Here is a 22,019-nt window from a genome sequence, read left to right on the forward strand (position 1 = left end):
CCTCCCTGGAACGCTGCTCCCTGCCAGCATCAAGCTGCACTTTCGCGCATTCCCTGGACTTCTCTCTTAGTGGCCCCCTTTCAAAGCAACTCCTGGGCCAATTTCCTCTGCTTAGTTACAAATGCGGGTTCCTCTGTCTCCTGCAACCGGGGCTGCAAACATGTGGAGAGGCAGGCACATGGCCCGCTAAGGCAAACCTGGGGTTTTGTCTCCTTTCGCTCTCAATAATACAGGGGGGCCTTCAAGAGCTGCTGGAGACTTGCCCAGTTCCTCACTACCTGGGTCTTCCTCAAGGGACTTTGGTGGATGCTGAAGGACACAACCGAGACCCTAAGATGTAGTAGAGAAAGCAGGGGCTAGAGTACCATGGTCCAGCCACGGGCCAGAGAAGAGCTGGAGGCAGGGGGCTGGCCTGACCACTGAAGTTAGGGTGTCGCAACCCGAGCTCATTCCCCAACTGAAAGTTACTAAGGAGGTCATCATAGGCGGCCCCAGCACTGGTTTCACAGGACTCCAGACCCTCCGACTTCCGCCCGGTCTGACTGACTTGTCTTTCTCTCTCTGTCTTCTGTCAAGTTTTTTGGAGCCCCAGGGCTGGCTGGGTCAGGTGGAAGCAGTGACTGCCATGGAGGAAGAAAAGCTCCCATGTGAACTGCGTCAGGAAGGAGGTGCCGTCGAGGACCACAGCCTGGAGCCTGAAGGGGAGCCTGGGGTCCAGAATGGAATGGAGGCCAGTGGAGGCCCAGGTAGCCACACCAGCAGTCCAGGCAGTGAGAAGAGAAGCCCCTTAGAGGGAACCATGGAGCCCACGGGAGACCCAGAGGCGGCCCTGCCTGGCCTTAGCCTCTCTCTCACCAACGGCCTGGCCTTGGGACAAGATGGGAACATTCTGGAAGACTCCATGGAATCCAGACCCTGGAGGGCTAGTGGACCAGCAGAGGAGGAGGAGGAGGATGTGTCCAGAAGTCTCTGTCCAGATGCTGAGGACCCTCAGCTGGGGTGAGTGGGTACCCTGGGATGGGCACTCACATTTCTAACTCTGGTGATGGCCTGGGGCTAGTCCCTAGTCTCTCTGGGAGTCTGGGATTTCCTCTCCCCATTTTCAGCTTCTGAGTGTCTTGAAAAGACAGAGTCCTGCAAGGGATTTCAGAGGCAAGCAGGCTTGCTGTCCCCCCCCCCAACACTTAGCCCCCACAAACCATACTGAGCCATCTCCATGAGGGGCTGTACTCTGTCTCTCCCAGCTGACAGTGGAGCTTCAAGTTCACTCAGAACATCTAGATGTGAAAGGCAGGTTATCTGGCCCATTCTCCTACCTCAAGATGGCCCAGGTGTGCAGGCCTCGCATGCTCATCCCTCCCAGGGAACTTCCCTGGGATTTTGAATAGGTTGTATCGGGAACCTTGTGTTTTTCCTAGTCAGTGGAGTTGCAGTCTGTTTCTCAGCGGAAGGTAGAAAAACTGGTCTTGGGGTACCACTGGACAAGGAGGAGGGGGTGGGCAGGCAATGTCTAAAGGCCAGGAAGCCTGAGAAGAGCACACACACACACGTCTTGTAGGGCGTAGCTGTAGGCCTGCCAGGCCTGAATGGGCAAGTGCTCAGGGGTGTGTAAATATGTATGGGGGTACGTATGTGTGTCTCCAGCCTTTACATTGGTATATGCACAGGGGTGTGTGAGTATGCATGGTGTGCGTGTGTTCAGCTCCTAGAGACTGGTAGTGTGGTAGCTAGTCTTAGTATGGGGGCACATCTATCTAGAATGGCGACTGCGCTCTTGCGTTCTACAGGCTGGATTGCCCTGGGGAGCCAGATGTGCGGGATGGCTTCAGTGCCACTTTTGAGAAGATCCTGGAGTCAGAGCTGTTGCGGGGCACCCAGTACAGCAGCCTGGACTCACTGGATGTGCTGAGTCTCACCGATGAGAGCGACAGCTGTGTCAGCTTCGAGGCCCCCCTTACACCCCTCATCCAGCAGCGGGCTCGAGACAGCCCCGAGCCTGGGGCTGGGCTGGGCATTGGGGACATGGGGCCTGAGGGGGATCTGGGGGCAGCCGGTGGTGGTGATAGGGAGCTGGGCAGCCCCCTGAGGCGGTCCATCTCCAGCAGCCGCTCGGAGAATGTCCTGAGCCACCTGTCTCTCACCTCGGTGCCCAATGGGTTCCATGAAGATGGACCTGGGGGCTCAGGAGGGGATGACGAGGATGACGAGGACACGGACAAGTTGCTGAACTCTGCCAGGTGAGGAGGGGCTGGGTTGGGCGCTGGGGAGCCACCGAGCAGATAGGGGAACTGGGACCCAGAGGAGGCAAAACATTCTGGGAGGGCAGTGTCCGCAATCTACAAGCCCTCGCAAGGTCACCTTGTCTATCCTCTGCATGCAGACAGCCCGTCCACAGTCTTGAGGGTGCGTGCACTCTGCCTGTCCATTCTAATAGCTCGGGGCAGGTCATATTGCTATGCTGAGGGCACAGCCACATCTGATTCACTTGAGCCGCTCTGGAAGTCTGGCTCCATGCTGCCCGGAGTGGAGTCTCTTTCTCTCCTCTGCCCGCCCCCCCCTGTCCCCCTCCCCCACCCAGTGGATTTTCAGTGGGATCCCTCTGATGCCTCTCCTTTCCCTTTGCAGTGACACCAGCCTCAAGGATGGCCTGTCAGACTCGGACTCAGAGCTGAGCAGCTCCGAGGGGCTGGAGCCTGGTGGCACAGATCCTCTGACCAACGGGTGCCAGGGGGTCAGCGAAGCCGCTCGCCGGCTGGCCCGCCGCCTCTACCACCTCGAGGGCTTCCAGCGCTGCGATGTGGCCCGGCAGCTGGGCAAGAAGTGAGTGTGTCTCCCCAGCTCCTTATGCCAGGCGAAGCAGACCCACTGTCTTCCTCAGCCACCGGGAAAAGGGTGTTGGCAACTTCTTTCAGGGGTAGCTGGTGCCAGGAGCTCTCCCACCAGCCCTCCAAGGATACCTCCTCCTGTCACCGTCCTCATTCTTGACCTCGCCCTAAATCTGTTTCCTTTCTGGGCTGCTTGGGAGAAGGTGGCTGCTGTCAGGGAGGGGGTGGTGACAGGCGGCCCCTCAGGGCTGGGGCGTGATGGGGGATGTGGTTGTGGTGTCATGAAGGGCAGCAGAGAGGACAGAATAATGCCACAGGGCTGGAGCTCTACCCAATGGGGCCGGGTGGAGGGGAGTACCTATGAGGGAACCGGGTGCAAAGAACACTAGGCAGGCAGAAGTTCTGAGGAGGATTGGGGACCGTGTGTGTGTGTGTGTGTGTGTGTGTGTGTGTGTGTGTGTGTGTGTGTGATGCGGGTGACATTTCCCGGGTATGTTTGAACATAGTGTGGTCCTTGCCTTGGCCTTTCTATCCACAGGGACTCATCACCCCAGGAAGGCTGGGGGTGGAGGGAGCTGGCCGGCCTCCTGTACCACTCACAAGGCTAAGGCAGATGGTCAGACCCGGGTCAGGCTTAGATGAGGGGTTTAAGTCTTGGGAGGCCTTTTTGTACCCTCTGAAGCTTCCTTGTACCTTGGGCAGTGGGTTCCCGGGAGCCCTTCCGAAAAATCACAACTCAAACTCCTCTGGCCGGCTGAACAGCTCCATCCTTGGGAGAATGGGTTCCTGCCACGTTTCCATGGCGCCCCCTGCAGGCTCCTCCTGCAGTTCCTGCAGCTCACCCCTCCCATCCAAAAAGCGTATGGGGTGGGGTCGGGGGAGGGGGGCGCTTCCAAATCCTCATCTCCAGCTCTCAGGCCTTTTGCCCTAGGTGGCTTCTGTCCCTTCCTTTCTTCCCTTAGCCCCCTCCAGATGGGTTCTTGCCATTCTGTGCCGCCTTTAGACACTTTCTTTCCGATCACTGAGGGCTTAGGGTATTGGAAGCGATTGGCTGCTACCCATGCCGCCTTCAGCAGCATGGACACAACTGGTCCACTTGTTCCTATTTCAAGTCTTTCATTATGAACATTTTGAACGTACACAAAACAGATAAGCAATACATCCAACTGTTCGTACACCCATTATGCAACTTCAAAGTGTTCTGAGGTCTCACTATGTAGCCCAGGCTGGTCACCAAATCCTTCTGCCTCAACCTCCCAAATGCTGGGATTATAGGTGTGTATCATCACACCCAGCTCTCAGCTTTGGTGTTCTTCTGTTATTCTTTCTTCTGTCACCCCATAGCTTTCCCTCCACTTGTGGGAAGCATATGCATATATTCTTATCATTTGACTCACAAGTACTTAGGCTGTACCTCTAGCTGATAAAAGGAATTTTTATACAATTCTGTTATAACAGTTAACAAAATTAACAAAAATTCATCATTTGGTGTATTTCATTTTCTCTGATTCTCTCAAAAACATTGGTTTGGTCAGGTCTGGTGGCACAGGCTTGTTATCCCAGCTACTGGAAGCCTGAAGCAGGAGGGTTACATGCTTGAAGCTTGTCTGGGCTACTGAGTGAATTCAAGGACACTCTGGGAAACTTAGTGAGACTTTCCTAAGAAATATATAAGATAAAAATAGGGCGTGGCTGTAGCTCAGCATAGAGCACTTGTCTTATGTTCATGAGGCCCTGGGTTCAATCCTCCATACCACCACCAAAAAATAAATACATAAATAAAAATTGTGTGGTCAAATTAGGGCTGGAATATGATTCACATGTTGCACCTGGCCCTCTTTTTCACAAGTTCTGTCTTTTTCATCCTCCCCTCCCCCCATACATGCATGTTCATCTGTAAGAATGAATAAAAACATCAACCAGAGGTTGGTCTTGAGTGTCTTCCTCTATTACTTTTGAGAAATAGAGGTTTTGAGAAAGGGTCTCCCACTGAATTTGGAGCTCACTGACTGGTTAGGCTGCCCAGCCAGCAAACTACAGGGATCCCCTTGTCTCCACATCCTCAGTGATGAGATTACATGTCCATGCCACCACAGTGGCTTTTTAACCTGGATGCTAGGGATTCAAACTCAGATCCCTAGGTTGTGTACAGAGTTTCTCTGTGTCTTGGCATCTGTTCTCAAATGACCAGACAGAGACTTATTATTAATTATAAATGCTCGGCTGCTAGCTTAGGCTTGTCTCCAGCCAGCTCTTACAACTTAAATTAACCCATTTTTATTAATCTATGTGCTGCCCCGAGGCTCATTGACCTCATCTATGAACTTCTCATATTGCTTCTTCTGAGTCTGACTCATGACTCCTCAGACTCCACCCTTCTTCTTCCCAGCATTCTCTCTGCCCTGAAAAATCCTACCTAACTATCGGCCAATCAGCTTTTTATTAACAATGAGAGCAGCGTATATTTAGAGTGTACAAAGATTGTTCCACAGCACCAGGCTTGCAAGGCAAGCATTTTAACATTGGAGGCCACCTTCCCAGGAAGTGCCACGTACTGAAGGAACAGAGCCATTTATCCCAAAGAATTTCCCACATTTTGGATGTGGATCTGCTGTTATTTCACACATTCCTCTAGTTCCCATGATCCTGTCAATGGGAAGGAAAGCTTTATTTAGACTTTTATTTAAAAGCCTTTAATTAGAGTCAGGTTAGAAATCTCTTCAGAGTCTTCCTCCCAGGCTTCATGAAACATGTTCTTCCTTGGCCTCCAGGAGGGTACAGCCCTACTCCCCTGCTGATGCTCAGTCCCCTTCACCAGCTCTTTCCTTGGTCTAGACCCTTAATGGGGCTGCTTTCAGATCTCTGCCCCAGGCTCGCACATTAAAAGAAAATATTTTTATTTATGTGTATGGATGTGTGTGTGTGTGTGTGTGTGTGTGTTGTGTGATTGTATGCTACATGTGTGCAGATGCCTGAGGAAGCCAGAAGAGGGTTGACAGAACCACTGTGGCTGGGTTGCAGGCAGTTGCAAGACACGTGACATGGGTACTGGGAACCAGACTCAAGCCCTCCAGAAGAGCAGTGAATGCTCTCAACTACTGAGCTATTGCTTCAACCCAGTCTGGCCTCAAGCTCAAGGTGACCTTGAACTCCTGATCCTCTTGACACCTACCATGCTGGGGATTGAACCCAGGGCTTTGTGCATGGTAGGCAGACACTCTGAGCTATCCCCTCAGCCCGTCTGTACCTTTAAAAGTTTCACTGATTTGTTTTTGAGACACGGTCTCATTACATAGGCTGGTTGGTCTCAAGCTCCCTCCCGGTCCTTCCACCTCATAGTGCTGAGGTGACAGGAAAGCACCGTCACCACATCAAGCTCCCTGCACCTTGTTCTCACAAGGGCTCGGCTCTTACGACACCAAGCTGTCTCTTACAGGGTTACTCTCGCAGGGACTTAGCCAGCCCTGTCCTTGTCCCGAGCTCCGACATCTCCATCTTCTCAGTCATTTCCTTTTCCTTTCTGGTGACCTCAGCAACCTAAATTTTCTCATCTGGGCCACTTTTTTTTTTTTTTTTTTCTGGATCCATTCTCTGTGGGTCTCTACTCTGCAGGTGTGGTATTAGCATCAAAGTCTGTAGCCAGGCCCTGGTCCTTCCTGTGATCTGAGGTCTTGTCCCTGCCTCACCTCTTGCTTCCCCGCTCCCTCCCCCAGCTTGATGTGATGTCATATCATCATCTCTGTTGGGGACACTTGGCTTTACCTCACTCCCAGTCCCTTTGCTGAGCAGGCTCTTACCTGAGCGGAGACGTCATCTCCTGAGCCCCCAGACCAAGGTTGATCCATCTGAGCTGAGTGCCCAGAGGGGAGGCAACTCAGGGTCTGGACAGAGCTGGGTGGTGGTTTAGGGTTCTCTGGGGCCCAGTTCCCCAGGACCTGCCATCCTGGGACTTAGGACCTGCCCTAACTGACATCCTATGGTGCTTTCTCGGCAGCAATGAGTTCAGCAGGCTGGTCGCTGGAGAGTACCTCAGTTTCTTCGACTTCTCAGGCCTCACGTTGGACAGAGCACTCAGGTCAGTGGGGCTGGGATGGGACAGTGCCCACAGGTGGTGGAACAGCACACCTGGATTGTCATTCCGGGTCTATCATGACTTGCTGCGCAACCTTTACCCCTCTGGCAGAGCTGTGGGGAGGGACACTGTGGGTAGCAGTTGTCCAACACCTCAGTGGACGCCAGCTGCTGTGATGAATGCTCAGGATATGAAGGTGGGAGTATAGTCATGACTCTTAGGGCTCGCTTGTATGGAGCACTTCCTGCCTGCCAGATGCCATAGGTCTTTATAGACCTGGCCTACTTAGATAGTAAAGGGGACTTGATTGCAGCTGTGTTAGCGTTTGGGCCACAGGAGGGTCAGTTGTGGGCCAGGGATGGGTGGGATGGGTGGATGTAGCCCGGAGTCATCAGAAGGATGCCAGGCCAGGCCTGAGGAGGGAAGGGCAATATCTCTGAGCTAAGGGTTGTGTCCATAGATGTTAGACTGTCTTGTTGGATCCCAGATGTCTCTTATACTTTTTAAAAAAACATTTTATAATTTTTTAAAGATTTATTTAATTTTTATTATGTATACAGTGTCCTGCCTGCATATATGCCTGAACTCCTGAGGAGAGCACCAGATCTCATTACAGATGGTTGTGAACCACAATGTGGTTGCTGGGAATTGAACTCAGGACCTCTGGAAGAGCAACCAGTGCTCTTAACCTCTGAGCCTTCTCTCCAGTCCCCATCTCTTATACTTTTTAAAAATCACTTTTTCTTCTTTTCCCCTCTCTCTCGGTTGGGGTATTTTCTGCTGGCTTCTGGTACACTTGCTATTTTGCTATGTCCAATGTACCATCGAAGCCAATAAAAACTTACTGAGGGACTGGAGAGATGGCTCCGCATGAGTAGGAAGGGTGAGGACCACAGTTCAGACCTCGGCATCTATGTAAATGCTAGGTGGGCATGGTGTCTGCCTGTAATCCCAGTGTGTGGGAGGCAGAGACAGAGAGGAACCCCAGAACAAACTGGCTATCTAGGCTGGCCATATCAGCATGCTCTCTTGGTTCAAATGAGAGACTCCATGCCCCCTGCCCCACCTCAATATATAAGGTAGAAAGCAACTAAGGAAGACACCTGATGTCAACCTCTGGCCACTGTGTGTACACGCACACACAAGCACCTACATAAATTCAAGCACACATACCCTCAGGCATGCATACCACACATGCATACATACCCGCCCCCCCAAAAAAAACCCTCATTAAGTTTTTAATTCTCAGTTAACATTTTACATTTCTAGAATTTCCATCATATTTAAACTTAGTAGATTTTAGTTTTCTGTGGGACTCCACATCTTTTCACTAACTCATCTGAATCACCTATGTCTTTTTTTTTTTTAATTGTACTTGTGACTCATTTGTGTGTGTGTGCATGTGTGCATGCGTGCACATGTGGGAACACATGTGCAGAGGCTGAGGTTGATATTGGAGTCTTGCTCAACTGCTCTCCATCTTATACTCTGAGGCGGGGTCACTCAGATGAATTCAGGGCTCACGATATGACTGGGCCGGCAAGCTGCCTTGCTCCAGGAACGCCCTCTCTCTGCTTTCTGATCGCTGGAATCACCGGCAGGTCACTGTGTTCCCCTGCAGTTACAGGCTCTGGGGATTTGAACTCCACACCTCATGCTCGCCCGGCACTGCCTTCTTCACTGAGCTGTCGTCTCTCTAGTCCCCACTCTGTGTCTGTTTCTATTTGTCCTCTCGGTTTTCCAGCACCCCTTCTATCTCTTAGTCGCCCAGCCCTCCCTTTAGAGGGCAGTTGGAAAGGAGCATGGGACACGGTCCTAATCCAGGCCAGGCGGAGGAGGGGCTGCCTCTGAGCTTCAGCCTTGTATGGGGAGCCTGCTGTCTCCCCGGGACTGCTCCCCGGGACTGCTCCCCTTGCTGGTGATGAATCCTCATTTTACTACCTCCTTGCAGCGAAACGGCTCCCCTCCAAAAAAAAAAAAAAAAAATCCCTCTGCTTCTGGAAGGCTTTCTGCCCAACTTCGCAGCTCCGTAACTGTCACGCCCTCAGAGCCTGGCAACTGTGTGCCCATGTGCTTACAACCCCTCACAACTCCAGATTTGTTTTTCCAGCCCCAAGAAAGGGTCCAGTATACTGCCTTTTGCCCAGAGGCTTTGTTGGCAATGCACCCGGGGAAGAGGGGGCGGTCCCATGTCAGCCCCCTTCTGTCCAGTCCTCTCCATCTTGAGAGCATGGGCCCGTGGTTCTCATCGCTTCACCTGTGGCTTGAGGAAGTGCACAGCTGCCTTATTGGGGACGTATGTCGCTCTGCTCCAAGCAGATCTATCTTGAGCTGAGCCTTTGGATGGCACCAAAGTGAGGGAGATCAGAGAGACAGTGTTGGGGGCACTGGCTCACCATCAGAGACACCGGTGTTGGCTGAAGGGCCTTGTATAGTGGTCCCTAGAGTGAGGTCTGACTGTCCAGAGCCTTACACTGGGTGTGAAGCAGTACAATAGCAGTGTGCTAGCAGCCTTTAATCCAGTGGTGTGAAGGTTTCTGAAGGGGTCTGGTGCAAGGGGACAGGCCTGAGGATGCCGTGGAGTGAGCCGTGGAGTGAGGTGTGAGGCTTGGGGGTTGGTAGAGAGCCCCTGGGAAGCAGGATCTGGGAAGGATGGGGCTGGAGTTTAGAAAGTACAATGGATTGGGTCTGGAGAGATGGCTCAGTGATTAAGAGCACTGGCTGCTTTTCCAGAGGGCCCTGGTTCTATTTCCAGCACCCACAAGGTGGCCCAGAACTGTCTGTAATTCCAGTCCCAGGGGATCCTCTTGCCTTCTTCTGGCCCCTGTGCATACTGCACCCAGGTGCTGCACAGACATACATGTAGGCACTCACATGTGCTTATAAAGTAAGTAAAATAAAAAGGAAGCACAGTGGAGTATGAGGGACTCAGGGAGAGGGCAGGATACAGGCCAGGCAGGGACAGGAGGAGACCCAGACAGCGGGTAAGAGATGTTTTTGCGTAATAGTATATCACTTGGGATTGAATTTCAGGAGTGCTCTGCAGTTTGGGGTGCCTAGGAGACCTCCAAGGGGAAAGGTTGGCCGTAGGTCCCAGGGCTCTTAGGCATCTCGGAGAGGGCATCGTGAAAGGGCATTGCAGGTACTTTGGCTCATACACCCAAAAAACTAGCAAAACTAGGACATGTTGTCTTGAACCCAGGACAGAGAGGCACAAACAGGTTCAGCTTGGAGTTTCCCTTCTTAAGGAAAGGGTGTGCATAGGACCTGGGTGACAGCTCTTGGCCCCATCTTCCAGTCCCTCTGGTTTTGGGATCAGCTTCCAAGTATCCCTAAGAGTGAATCGACCTTTGAACTTGGCGTTGAGAGGGATGACTAGATGGAAAGGATGTCCTGGAGGGATCCCAGCACACGCAGAGGCCCAGAATAGCATTGCCCTGCCTGGATTGTGAACATGGTTTGGGGAAATAGCATGTGGGTATGAGGTCCCAGGGACAGGAGGGGTATGGGCATCAGCAAGGCTGCAATGTGAAGGATGTGGATGTTTCTCTGGGGTTTCTGGGGAGCCAGGGAAAGGTTTTAAGTGGCTATGGGTGGGTTGAGATTGCCTATGTGTCTACAAAGCAGATATAATATGTGTGGGGTGTTAGCTGGGAGGCTGGGGTAGATGCCCTGAGCATGTGATGAGGGTAGATTAGGCGGGAAGAGGAGGAGGAACAGGAAGAGGAGGAGTGGTGGCCCACGCCTTTAATCCCAGCACTCGGGAGGCAGAGGCAGGTGGATCTCTGAGTTTGAGGCCAGCTTGGTCTACAGAGAGAGAGTGCCAGGACAGTCAGAGCTATGTAGAGAGATATTGTCCCAAACAAACGAACAACTCCCCACCCCAGAGAAATGAAGAACAAACCACAGAGACTTGGTGCAGCTCAGACTTGGGGGTGGGGGAATGGGAATGGAGGGGTGGGCTTAGCTGATGGCAAGGAGAGAATTGAAGAAGAGCATGCTGGTGGGTGGGGCTGGCAGTCTAGCACACACTGATACTGGCCCTGGGGGGCTCATCTGCCTACTTCCAGAAGGGTGCTGCAGGAATGAGAGAGAGAATAGGAATTCTGAGGTCTTAGACTCCAGAGGCCATCCTGGAGGGTCAGGGGGTCTGCCCAGGCCTGCAGAGGGGGGTGTCCAGACCCAGGTACTGGGGTACAGGAACACTGGTCTCAGGTGTGTGTGTGTGTGCGTGGGGAGTAAGTTCTATTCCAGCGAGAAGACTGAATCGGGGGCTCTGGGATTCACTCACCAAGCCTGAATTACATTCTAGAACCTTCCTGAAGGCCTTCCCACTGATGGGGGAGACGCAGGAGCGAGAGCGAGTCCTCACCCACTTCTCCCGCCGATACTGCCAGTGTAACCCAGACGACAGCACCTCAGAAGGTACAGCACTCCCTGACACCCCCCCCCCGCCCCCCATACTCCTTGTCTAGCTGAGGCCTGGTCTTCTCCCACCCTAGCCCATCTGACACCTCTACCTTGCAGGCAGGCCCAGGCGGGCCATATGCTCTGGCATATAGTAGATGCTCAATTAAAAGTCAATGAATACAGTTGGGTGTGGTGACTTATACCCGACATCCCAGGGATGGGCAGGATGAGTCAGGAGGGCTATTTCAAGCTTGAGGTCAGCCTGGGCTACAGAGTGAGACCCTGCCTCAAGAACCAAGACCATGCAATGTCCAGTGAATATCAGGTGGCCTGCTGGGCAGGAGATATTCTGTCCAAAGGTCTCGTTCATTGTCATCCATTCCCAGCGTCTGTAAGTCCTTCCTACACTCGGTCCTTTAGTCTAGTCCATGTTCCGCGTCTCCCGTCACAATGCTGACTCATTAGGGGAGGGGGCGTCCCATGCAGGTCTCTCGCAGGACTTGCCATATGGATGGACCTGAATCTCGGGAACTGAGGGACTAAGACTCTTATTGCCATTGTAGGGACATGGCTTGGGGTCCAAAGCCTTTCCTAGGTCTAAGGTTCAAGGTGGCTTTGTCTGCAAGGGGCAGACATCTGGGTTAGAGCCTGTCTAGGGTGGTTAGGGGCCCTGGGGGGTGGGGCATCACCCAGGCCTTGACCCTAAAGTGCTTGGGGGCAGGTATCTGACTTTCTTGGTCTGTGTGGCCTCTAGGTGGGGGACCCTGGTGGGAGTGAGTGGGTTCTCACCCTGAGAATCCACTGTGTTCTATTTAGATGGGATCCACACACTCACCTGTGCCCTGATGCTGCTTAACACAGACCTGCATGGACATGTGAGTAGGGGGACCGTCAGGGGATCTGCGCCCTCACTGGCTCCTGTCATTGAGGGCGACGTAGCCAACCCTGTAACCCTCCCTCTTGCTGAAACCCTTGGTCAGCGACAGTGTTTTTCCTAGCAGACCCGGGAGGCCTTGCTTTTAGATTTGGCCCCGTCCTGATTTTATCCGCTGGTTCTGCCTGGGTTCTGGCTCCTAAGAACAGTGAGGACAGTTGAGGCACGCGGGGAATTTTTCTTTTTAAATTTTCAAGACAGGGTCCCTCTGTGTAGCCCTGGCCATGCTGGAACTCTCTCTGTAGACCAGGCTGGTCTCGAACTCAGAGTTCCGCCTGCCTCCACCTCCCAAGTGCTGGGATTAAAGGTGAGCACCACCGCTGCGCCCGGCTGAGGCACGTGGGAATTTAAGACACGGCAAACAGTTGTGCCATCAGGACACATCTGTGGTAGAGTCCATGCCTTGCGCTACCAAAAGGCCGTGCGCTCTTCCATATCTCCTCTAAAAGCCCAGATGTGGCCTTCCTGAGATGCCATGCCCCAGATAGCTGGTCTCTGCCAACCACATGGCGGGTTACTCTTCAGGGGCCTCCTCCTCACCCTTCACCCCTGTCAGGCCAGTGAGTGGAAGAATAGGTGTGGGATGCCCAGGCCCCTGGCATCTCCAGGCTTCCCACGCTCACTAATCCCTTCCTTCCTTCCTCTGTTGGCTACTGCTCTGGGCGCCCCTGCCCTCCTTCCTCAGGTGGTAAGTGCTGCTGTTAGAGTGTGCATGCTCCGTGCTTAGACCCGCCTCCATTCACCCTCTGTGTCCTATCCCACCATCTGCCCCACCCAACTGCCCTCTGGCCGTCACTCACCCAGGGCTGGTCAGAGCCCCTCTGGGGAGTTGGGTAGTGACCCAGTGACAGCAGGTCAGTATGTCTGGCTCTAGAGTAAACCAGAAAAGTCCAGGAGATATGGGGTGTAAGAAAGATCTGGGATAGACAAGCTTCACAACCTAGTCTTGCCTTCTTTACTGAGTAGCTGTGTGATCCTGGGCAAGTCACTTCCCCTCTCCCAGTCTCAGGTTCTGCATCTTCTCAGGGCAGTGATGATTTCCTCCAGTGTCTCGGGGAGGATTATGAGTGGCAGCGGTCCGCAGCCCAGCAAGGGTTTCCGCTGTGAACAAGACCACCACATGCCCAGTGGGATCCATTGCTACTCTTACACCTTGAGCGATGGACAGCCTGTGGGTACAGCCTTGAGGCTGGGGGCACCTGGAATGGCCGAGGGAGAGGAGGAGGAGTAGCCGGCTGGGTTTGTGGGCACATGTATGTAGATGATGTATATTCCCTGTGAGCGGAAGTGGAATGAGCACCCTGCCCAAGCCAGCCCTCTCCCCGAGATCACTCCCTCTGTTCACAGGTGTCGCTAGCCATTTGAAAGAGAGTGCTAACACACCCCCAATCCACACTGTGCCCACTCTCAGTGGAGAGGCCCCCAGCATGGTGGGCCTTAGCCGGTCTGGGCCCTTCAGCTGAGGAGGGAGCGGTGGTTGATTGGGGTCTTCGCACTGCTGGAGACGTGGAGCAGTCAATCCCCTGTATCAGTGTTGCTCAGCAAGCAGTGTGTGTGTGTGTGTGGTGGTGGGGGGTGGGGAGCCGGGCTAGGCTTCTCTGTGTCTGCCCACAGCAGAGCTGTATGGCCTGGAGCAAACCTGTTAACTCACCAAGCCTCTGTTGATTTCCTCCTCTTGTAACCCTTGCCTGTGAGTCTCTTTTTTTTGTTGCTAATTTATTATTTTATTTTATGTGCTTTGGTGTTTTGCCTGCATGCATGTGTGAGGGTGTCAGGCCTCAGTGATGAAGCTGCCGGTGGGAAGGTCCCGGGAAAGAGGCGCGATTTGACGCCTGTCTCTAAGGCTTCCTTCCAGGTGAGCCATGAAAACAGGCTAGGATTGCTCTTACCTCAGTGCCATGGCAGACACTCAGGGAAAGGCTGACTGCCCTGGGTCAAAGGTGATCGTCAAGTGTCACCCTCTGAATAGCTGCCCGGGTGGCACCTAACCCCAGCCAGCCTCTACTCTGGGCAAGGATGTGGCCTTAGGGAGATGGTTGCCCTGGCCTGAGAGAGCCGGGGTCACAGTCATGAGATGGTGCTGTGGAGAGACAGACTAGCTGTGGCTTGTTCCTGTTAGGGGACAGAGGCTGTGGGAAAGAGACTCCAGGGCCCGGGGCCCAAGGGAGGTCCTGTTGCTGGAAATGGGGACAAGGAGACACTGGGCGTTCAGGGTTCCCAACCGTACACCTTCTTGGGCTGTGCCGTCATCTGGGTCCCCTGCCCCTGGACATGTCTTTTTGCCTGGAGGCTGTCTACTATCAATATTACTTTTAAAGCAAACGACTTCTTTGGTTTTTCTTTTTTCCACATCTTGGCGAGTCTTGCTTTTTTGGCCTAAAGAGAGGCGGACTTTAGTGAAGGGTTTGACTTGGAGTGTGTTTTCTAGAGTGACTATGATGTCCCTATATGTCAATAAGGTCAGGCATTCCATGTTGTGGAAATCTTGTGTACACTCATTGATTAATTTCATCGTGGTGAAATATGGCAGCAGGCGCTGACTATTTTAACCACTTAAGAACACAGGATGCAGCGGCTTTGAGGACATTCCCAGTGGTGTGCACCCAGCACTACTGACCCATTCCAGAATTTTCCCTCACTCTCAAAATAAGCCTCACACCTGCCAGCCCTCACACCTCCTTATCTCTCCCCACTCCCTGGCAATGCGGGCATGCTTCCCGCCTGTATGGATCTGTCTGTTGTACATATTTTGTGTGAGCAGAATCGTACAACACCTGACCTCCTGTGTCTGGCTTGTTTCCCTTGACATGTTTTCAAGGATCGTTCATGTTGTGTCATGTGCCAGTACTTTATTCTTGTCTATGGATGAATAGTGTATCATTGCATGGACATGCCACATAGGTCATATATGGACATGCATGTGAAATTATGAAAATTTGTGTGTAAGTTTTAGTTTGTACACCTGTTCTCAATTGTGGTTGTTGTTGAGACAGGGTTTCATTATTTTGCCCTGGCTGGCCTGGAACTTGCTATGTAGACCAGGCTGAACTCACACAGAGATCTAAATTGTCTGCCTCTGCCTTCTAAGTGCTGGGATTCGGGGCAGGTGCTACCATATCTACCTCAATTCTTTTTTAAATTATTTACAAAAACATCTATTTTGTGTGTGTGTGTGTGTGTGTGTGTGTGTGTGTTGTGTGTGTGTGTGTGTGTGTGTGTGTGTGTGTGTGTGTGTGTGTGTTGGGCACATGTGGAGGTCAGAGGTCAACTTACAGGTGCTGGTTCTCCTCTTTCTCTATGTGGGTCTCCCAGGGATGGAACGAAGATCCACAGGTTTGTCAGCAAGTGCTTTTACCTGCAGAGGCGTCTGCTAGTCCTTAGTTTTTCATTTCTTTTGGGCATATGCTCAAGGTAGGCTTCATGAATTATGTATATTTTTATATTTAAAGCACATTGGCTAAATATTTCCTATCCCTCCAGCAATACACAGGGTTCCAACTCTCAACAGCAAATTGACCTTTGCTGCCATTTTGGAAATATTGACATCTTAGTGGATGTGGAATACACTTTAGTCTTTCAGTTTGACTTTGGTCCTGGGGATTGAGCCCAGGCTCTGCTCATGCCCGGTGAGTGCTCTACCTCTGAGTTACAGTGCCAACCCCACTGTGGTTCTGATTCACCTGTCTCCATGACTACAGTACTGAGTTGCTTCCCATGTGCCTGATGGCCATTGGTGTGTGTTCTTCGGAATATCTGCTCAGGTCCTTTGCCCACTTCATTTTATTTATTCTTTATTCTACAGTGTTGGCTGGGTACAAACTCACAGCTCTCTTGACTCAACCTTTTAAAGCGCTAGGTTATGGGCATGCACCATCAGGCTTGGGTCCTTTGTCCAATTTAAACGACGGTTTTTGTTGTTGTTGCATCCTGCTGGCTTTCTGTATTCAGAACTCTAGACTCTTATCAGGCATGTGACCTGCAGATGTTTTCTCTCATCTTATGGTTGTTTACTCATTCTCTTTCTCGCTCTCTTTATAGAGTCTTGTGATGTTTTTAAATTTTGAATGACATCCCAATTTATTTCTGTGTGTGTGTGTGTGTGTGTGTGTGTGTGTGTGTGTGTGTACATGTACATATGTGTGTGTGTGAATCTGTGTGTACATATGTGTGGAGCAGGCCAGAGGTCTATCGGGAGTGTGAGTCCTCTGGAGCCATCACTGGGACCTGGGACTCGCTGATTACATTAGGGTGGCTAGCCAGCAAGCTCAAGGAATCCTCCGGTCCCTTTTTCTCCAGCCCTGGGATTACAGCATGTACCACCAGACCAGACTTTTTACATGGGTGCTGGGCTTGAACTTAGGACTTAATGCTTGAGCAGCAGGTGTATTACTGGCTGTGCTCTTGCCTCAGCCCTGCGGCTGTCTTTTTTTGTTTGTGCGTTGGGCATTGTGAATCAGAAACCATTACCAGTGTTGTGGTGGCACAGCCTTTAATCTTGGTACTCAGGGGACAGAGGCAGGTGTACCTCTGGGAGTTTGAAGTCAGCTTGGTCTACATGTTGAGTTCTAGGTCAGCTAGGGTTACATAGTGAGACCCTGTCTCAAACAAACAAACAAACAGACAGACAAACAAACAAGCAAGCAAGCAAGCAAACAGACAGACAAGCATAAAAAAGAAACCATCACCAGATCCAAGGCCATGAAGGTTTTCTCTGTTTTCTTCTGAGAGTTTTTCCTCTTCTACCTAGTTTTGAATTTTTCTTTTTTGTTTTCTTCAGCACTGAAGATTGAATTTAGGGCCTCAAGTGTTCTAGGTGGGCACTTTTCCACTGAGCGCCAGCCCTACACTTAGTTTTAAATTCTATTCTGAGTAATGATATACAGTGTGAGATACAGATTCAACTCCATCCATTTGCATTTGGACATCTGGTCCCAGCATCATTGATGCAGATGATTATTTTCCCATCACACAGTCTTGGCAGACTTGTTAAGATCTAGTCTGTTGGTAAGCATGGTGTTATGTACTCAAGAGGTTGAGGCAGGCAGATCCCAGAGTTTAGGCTTTTGTGCTGCAATAGATTCTATCTCAAACAACAGCAACAACAAACTGATTGATAGTAAATTATAGGTTTGAGGCTGGGAGCTCAGCTCATAGAGCACGTGTCTAGAGTTCATGAGACCCTCAGTTCCATGCCCAGTATCCACAGAACTGGATGTGGTCATACAAACCTATGATCCCACCACTTTGGGAGGTGGAGACAGGAGGATCAGAAGTTCAAGGCCACCCTTGTCTATGTAGTGAGGTTGAAGCTAGCCTGGAAGCCTTATATCAGACAAAAATTATAGGTTTACAGCTCTTCTTAGGTGAGTGCCTGATGTTTTCACTACTGTGGCTCTCTAGGGAGTTCTCAGTCAGGAAGTTTGATGGGTGAGGTCTATTTTTCTTTGCTGAAGACTGAGTGAGGGGGTGATCTCTTGCAGTTCCCTCCAAAAGTAAGAATTGGCCTTTGTATTTCTGAAGAAGTGGGGTGTCGGGGTATGGGGTGTGGGGTATGGGGTGTGAGGTGTGTAGAGGTGTGGGGTGTGTGGGGGTTGTGGGGAGCATAGAGATTTTAATGGAGATCAGCTTGAGTATTCAGGTCGGTTTGGGGAGAATTGCCATTTTAGCAATGCTAAGTCTTCCTAATCCATGAACAAAGGACGTCTTCCTGTGGATTTATACCTTCTTAATTCGTTTTAGAACTCTTTTGTAGTTTTGAGTATACGAACCTTTCATCTCCTTGGTTGAATTTTATTTGAACCAGGGCCTCAAGCTGTAGATCAGAGCCTGGAACTCACTATGTAGCTCAGAGTGTCTCAAGTTCACTGTGCCCCCCCCCCCCCACACCCGCCTTAGCTTCCTGGGTGCTGGAATTACAGGCTTGAGACCCCATGCCCAGCTTCCTTGGTTAAATATATTGGCATTTTATTATTTTTTACTGTTTTGAACAGGATCTCACGTATCCTAGGCTGGTTTGGAGCTCAGTATGTAGCCTGGGATGGTCTTGAACTCATGATCCTCCTGCCTTGGCCTTGCTTGTGTTGGAATTCTAGGAGTGAAGTACTATGCCTAGTTTATTTTATGCAGTGTGTGTGTATGTGTGTGAAGTACTATTCCTAGTTTATTTTATGCATTGTATGTGTGTGTGTGCGTGTGCGTGTGCGTGTGTGTGTGTGTGTGTGTGTGTGTGTGTGTACACGCACGCATATAAGTATGGAAGTCAGAGATGGACACTGGGGGACATTCTTCAGTCACTTGCCATCTTATTTTCTGAGACAGTGTTTCTCACTGAACTTGGAGCTCACTGATTGAGAGTATCCAGCAAGAATCCTCCTGTCTGTCTCCCTAAGTGCTGGGATTACAGACGCACACTGCCACGCTGGCTTTCACGTGGGGGCTGGGATTACATTTCCAGGTCCTCATGCTTGCACACGAGTACTTGACTGACAGATCCATTTCCTCAGCTCCCTCATTTTATTCTTGTTGATGCCGTTGTAAACAGAATTGCTTCCTGAACTTTATTTTCTGATGGTTCACAGCTAGTATGCACAAATCCAACGTGGGCCGTGGAGACGGCTCAGTAGGAGGAAGCACTTGATGCACAAGTGTGGTGACCTGAGTTCGATTCCCTCGAACCTGTGTAAAGGTGGAAGGAGAGAACCAACTCTGCAAAGTCTCTCTCTGATGTCCACACATGTGCTGTGGACCACACCCCCGCCCCCGACATATATCATGCACTTACACACAACAGCAAATTTAAAACATTTTCTTAATCGAAAAAAGTGTTGAGGTTGGTTGGTAAAGGTGAAGGTGCCTGCTGCTGGGCCTGATGACCCTGGCTGATCCAGAAACCCACATGGTGGAAAGAGAGAATGACCCTTACAAGTTGTTGTATGTGTGTTCTTCATGCATATACTGGGCATATGTGTACACACACACACACACACACACACACACACACACACACACACACACTAAATGTAACTTAAAAAATTAAGACCAGTACCTCTCTTCAAGTTGTTGGTTAGGGGGCGCTATAGGTACCCAAAACATTACCAACTATTGCCACTGCTCTTGGTTATCTTCCAGAACTTGATTGTAGTTGTTTTTTTTTTTTTTCTTTGGGGGCCTGCCACCCAGTTCCCAAATAAATACATAAAACTTATTCTTACTTATGAATGTCCAGCCTTAACTTGGCTTGTTTCTAGCCAGCTTTTCTGACTTAACTTAAATTACCCTATTTTTCTTCTTCTACGTTTTGTCTCTGGGCTTTCCTTTTTACTCCGTGGCTGGCCCCTAGCATCCTCTTCTCCTCCATTTCTCACTTCTCCCTCTTCTCTTCTCTCCCCCTGAGCCTAGATTTCTCCTCCTATTTGTTCTCTCTGCCTGGCAGCCCCATCTGTTTCTCTGTCCTGTTTAGCTGTTGGCAGGTCAGCTCTTTATTAGACCTTTATTTTTAGGTGTTTTAGGCAGGCAATGTAACACAGCCTTACAGAGTTAAACAAAGGCAATGTGAAAGAATGCAACACATCTTTGCATCATTAAACAAACATTCCACAGCACAAACAAATGTAACACATCTTAAACTAATGTAACACATCTTAAACTAATGTTCCACAACACTTAATGGCAGGACCCGAGAGCTGAAGACACTCATACTTGAGTCACAGAACATGGAGAGATCAAACTAGTACTGACCTGGAAGCTTTATCCCGGGAGATTGGCTAGGTACCATAATATTGGCAGGTGCTATGCACACTATTTGGGGAGACAAGTCATCAGCAGTGTTACCCAACTGTAAACACTGCAGACTATAATAATACTGGCCTGGAAAGATACGTTTACTGGTGCAACGGTGGAATAATAGTTATGGGAGTAACCAGCCACCTCTGCTTGGACTTAAGGTCTGCAGCGCAGGACAGACTCATTCCTGATACCTTTAACTATGCCAGGAAAGGCTGGGTAGGTTATAGGCTGTAGGGGAGAACCTACTGCTGTCATTCCACTACATGGACATAGTATTAAAACTCCCTACTCACTTGTTTTTCTATCCATGGATTAGATCATCTGTCTGTCAACTGTCACCAGAGAAGCTTCTTTGTACTGTAGGTGGTGGCTACTGCAGAGACCCACAACTGGTCAATGTGCAGAGAATAAGAGGCTGACGAGTGCTCAGCCCTAAACTGGTTGTCAGTATTATACCCCCTCCTCCCAAGGCTCCGGATTAACAATGGAAGAGGGGGCATAAAGGCTGTAAGAGCCAGAGGTAGTGGGAAACTGCAGCAAAATATGGTTTCTAGGCATGAGAGGGCAGTTACACACAAGAATTTGTGGTGATATACTGTGGACCCCAATAAAGCTTACCAGGGGATCAGAGGACAGAGCCAGCCACTAAATTAGACATAGAGGTCTGGCAGTGGTCACACACACCTTTAATCCTATCACTCGGGAGGCATAGATCTGTCTGGATATCTGTGAGTTCAAGGCCACACTGGGATACATGAGAGAAACAGAACCAGGCAGTGGTGACACATGCCTTTAGTCCCAGGAAGTAATGTGGCAGGACACAGAAAGGTATGTAAGGTGTGAGGAAACAGGAACTCACTCTCTTGAGGCTGAGGATTTCGTAGAAATTTCGTAAGCTAGTGACTGGCTGTTCTGCTTCTCTGATCTTTCAGCTTTCACCCCAATATCTATCTGGCCGTGGGTTTTTTATTATAAGACCTTTTAAGATTCGTGTTATAAGAACTCACAGCAGCTACGACTGCATGTACAAGAGCCGCACATGATTGAGCCAGCCAAAAGCCCAGCATGAATGGGGAGGGGCTCGAGAAATTTCACCTTTAGATGAGAAGCGATTGGCAATTGACAGCTGCTGAGCAAGGGAGAGCTGGTTTGCTCCAGGGATGCAACCTCTGAGGAGCTGCCCATGCTCCAGTGGGGAGCCCAACACCTGCGTACACATACATGCAGCACTAAGTGGACTTGGGTGGAAAAAATGAGGGAAAATGGTGGTGGGGGATAGGGAAGCAGTTGGAGAACAGGACGTGGGGGTAGATTGGATCAAAACACATTATTTGGATCTATGAGATTCTCAAACAAAACACACACACACACACATTTTGTTTTTTGAGTCAGGGTCTCACTATGTAACCTTGGCTGGCTTAGAACTTGCTATATAGACCAACCTTGCTTTGAAATCACTGGGAATCACCTGCCTCTACCTCCCCAGTGTTGGGATTAAAGACTTGTACTACCACACCTGGTCTAACACATGCTACATTTTTAAAATCTTGAAAAAGGAAATACAACTGATTTTTATACATTGCTCTTATGTTTTGCAACTTCAATAAATGTGTTCATTAGTTTTAATGCTTTTTCTAGATCTTTAGCATTTTCTGCATATAAAATCATAGTATCTGCAACTAAAGATAAAGAACTCTCTCCTTTTTAATTTGATATTTCCCTCCTAATCGCTCTGAGTAGGACCTGTTTGTTTATTTATTTATTTATTTATTTATTTATTTATTTATTTATTTATTTATTAGGCAGGTCTCCGTACATAACCCTGGTTGTCCTGAAACTCACTTTGAAGATCAGGCTGGCTTTGAACTCAGAGGGCCTCATATCTCCGCCTCCTGGGTGTAGGGATTAAAAGTATGTACCACCACATGCAGTTGGCTAGGCCTCTTAGTACAATTTTGTATGGAAATTCTCCTGAACTTAGAGGAAAAGCTTC

At 50.2% G+C, this 22,019-nt stretch overlaps 1 protein-coding gene across 4 annotated transcripts in view; it reads left to right on the plus strand.

Annotated features, from left to right (window-relative positions):
• The window catches only part of Psd2 (pleckstrin and Sec7 domain containing 2), a 57,305-nt gene that overhangs the window by 17,507 nt on the left and 17,779 nt on the right, over positions 1 to 22,019 (plus strand). For all 4 annotated transcript variants that reach the window (XM_076555001.1, XM_076555002.1, XM_076555003.1 and 1 more), the window contains 6 exons: positions 577 to 999; positions 1,788 to 2,237; positions 2,626 to 2,820; positions 6,820 to 6,900; positions 11,210 to 11,322; positions 12,124 to 12,182. In XM_076555001.1, the coding sequence (XP_076411116.1) occupies positions 626 to 999; positions 1,788 to 2,237; positions 2,626 to 2,820; positions 6,820 to 6,900; positions 11,210 to 11,322; positions 12,124 to 12,182 (1,272 nt within the window). In that variant the 5' untranslated portion in view covers positions 577 to 625. The remainder of the gene's footprint in view (positions 1 to 576; positions 1,000 to 1,787; positions 2,238 to 2,625; positions 2,821 to 6,819; positions 6,901 to 11,209; positions 11,323 to 12,123; positions 12,183 to 22,019) is intronic.

The sequence above is a fragment of the Peromyscus maniculatus genome, chromosome 19, assembly GCF_049852395.1.
Source record: "Peromyscus maniculatus bairdii isolate BWxNUB_F1_BW_parent chromosome 19, HU_Pman_BW_mat_3.1, whole genome shotgun sequence".
In the NCBI taxonomy this organism is placed as follows: Eukaryota; Metazoa; Chordata; class Mammalia; order Rodentia; family Cricetidae; genus Peromyscus; species Peromyscus maniculatus.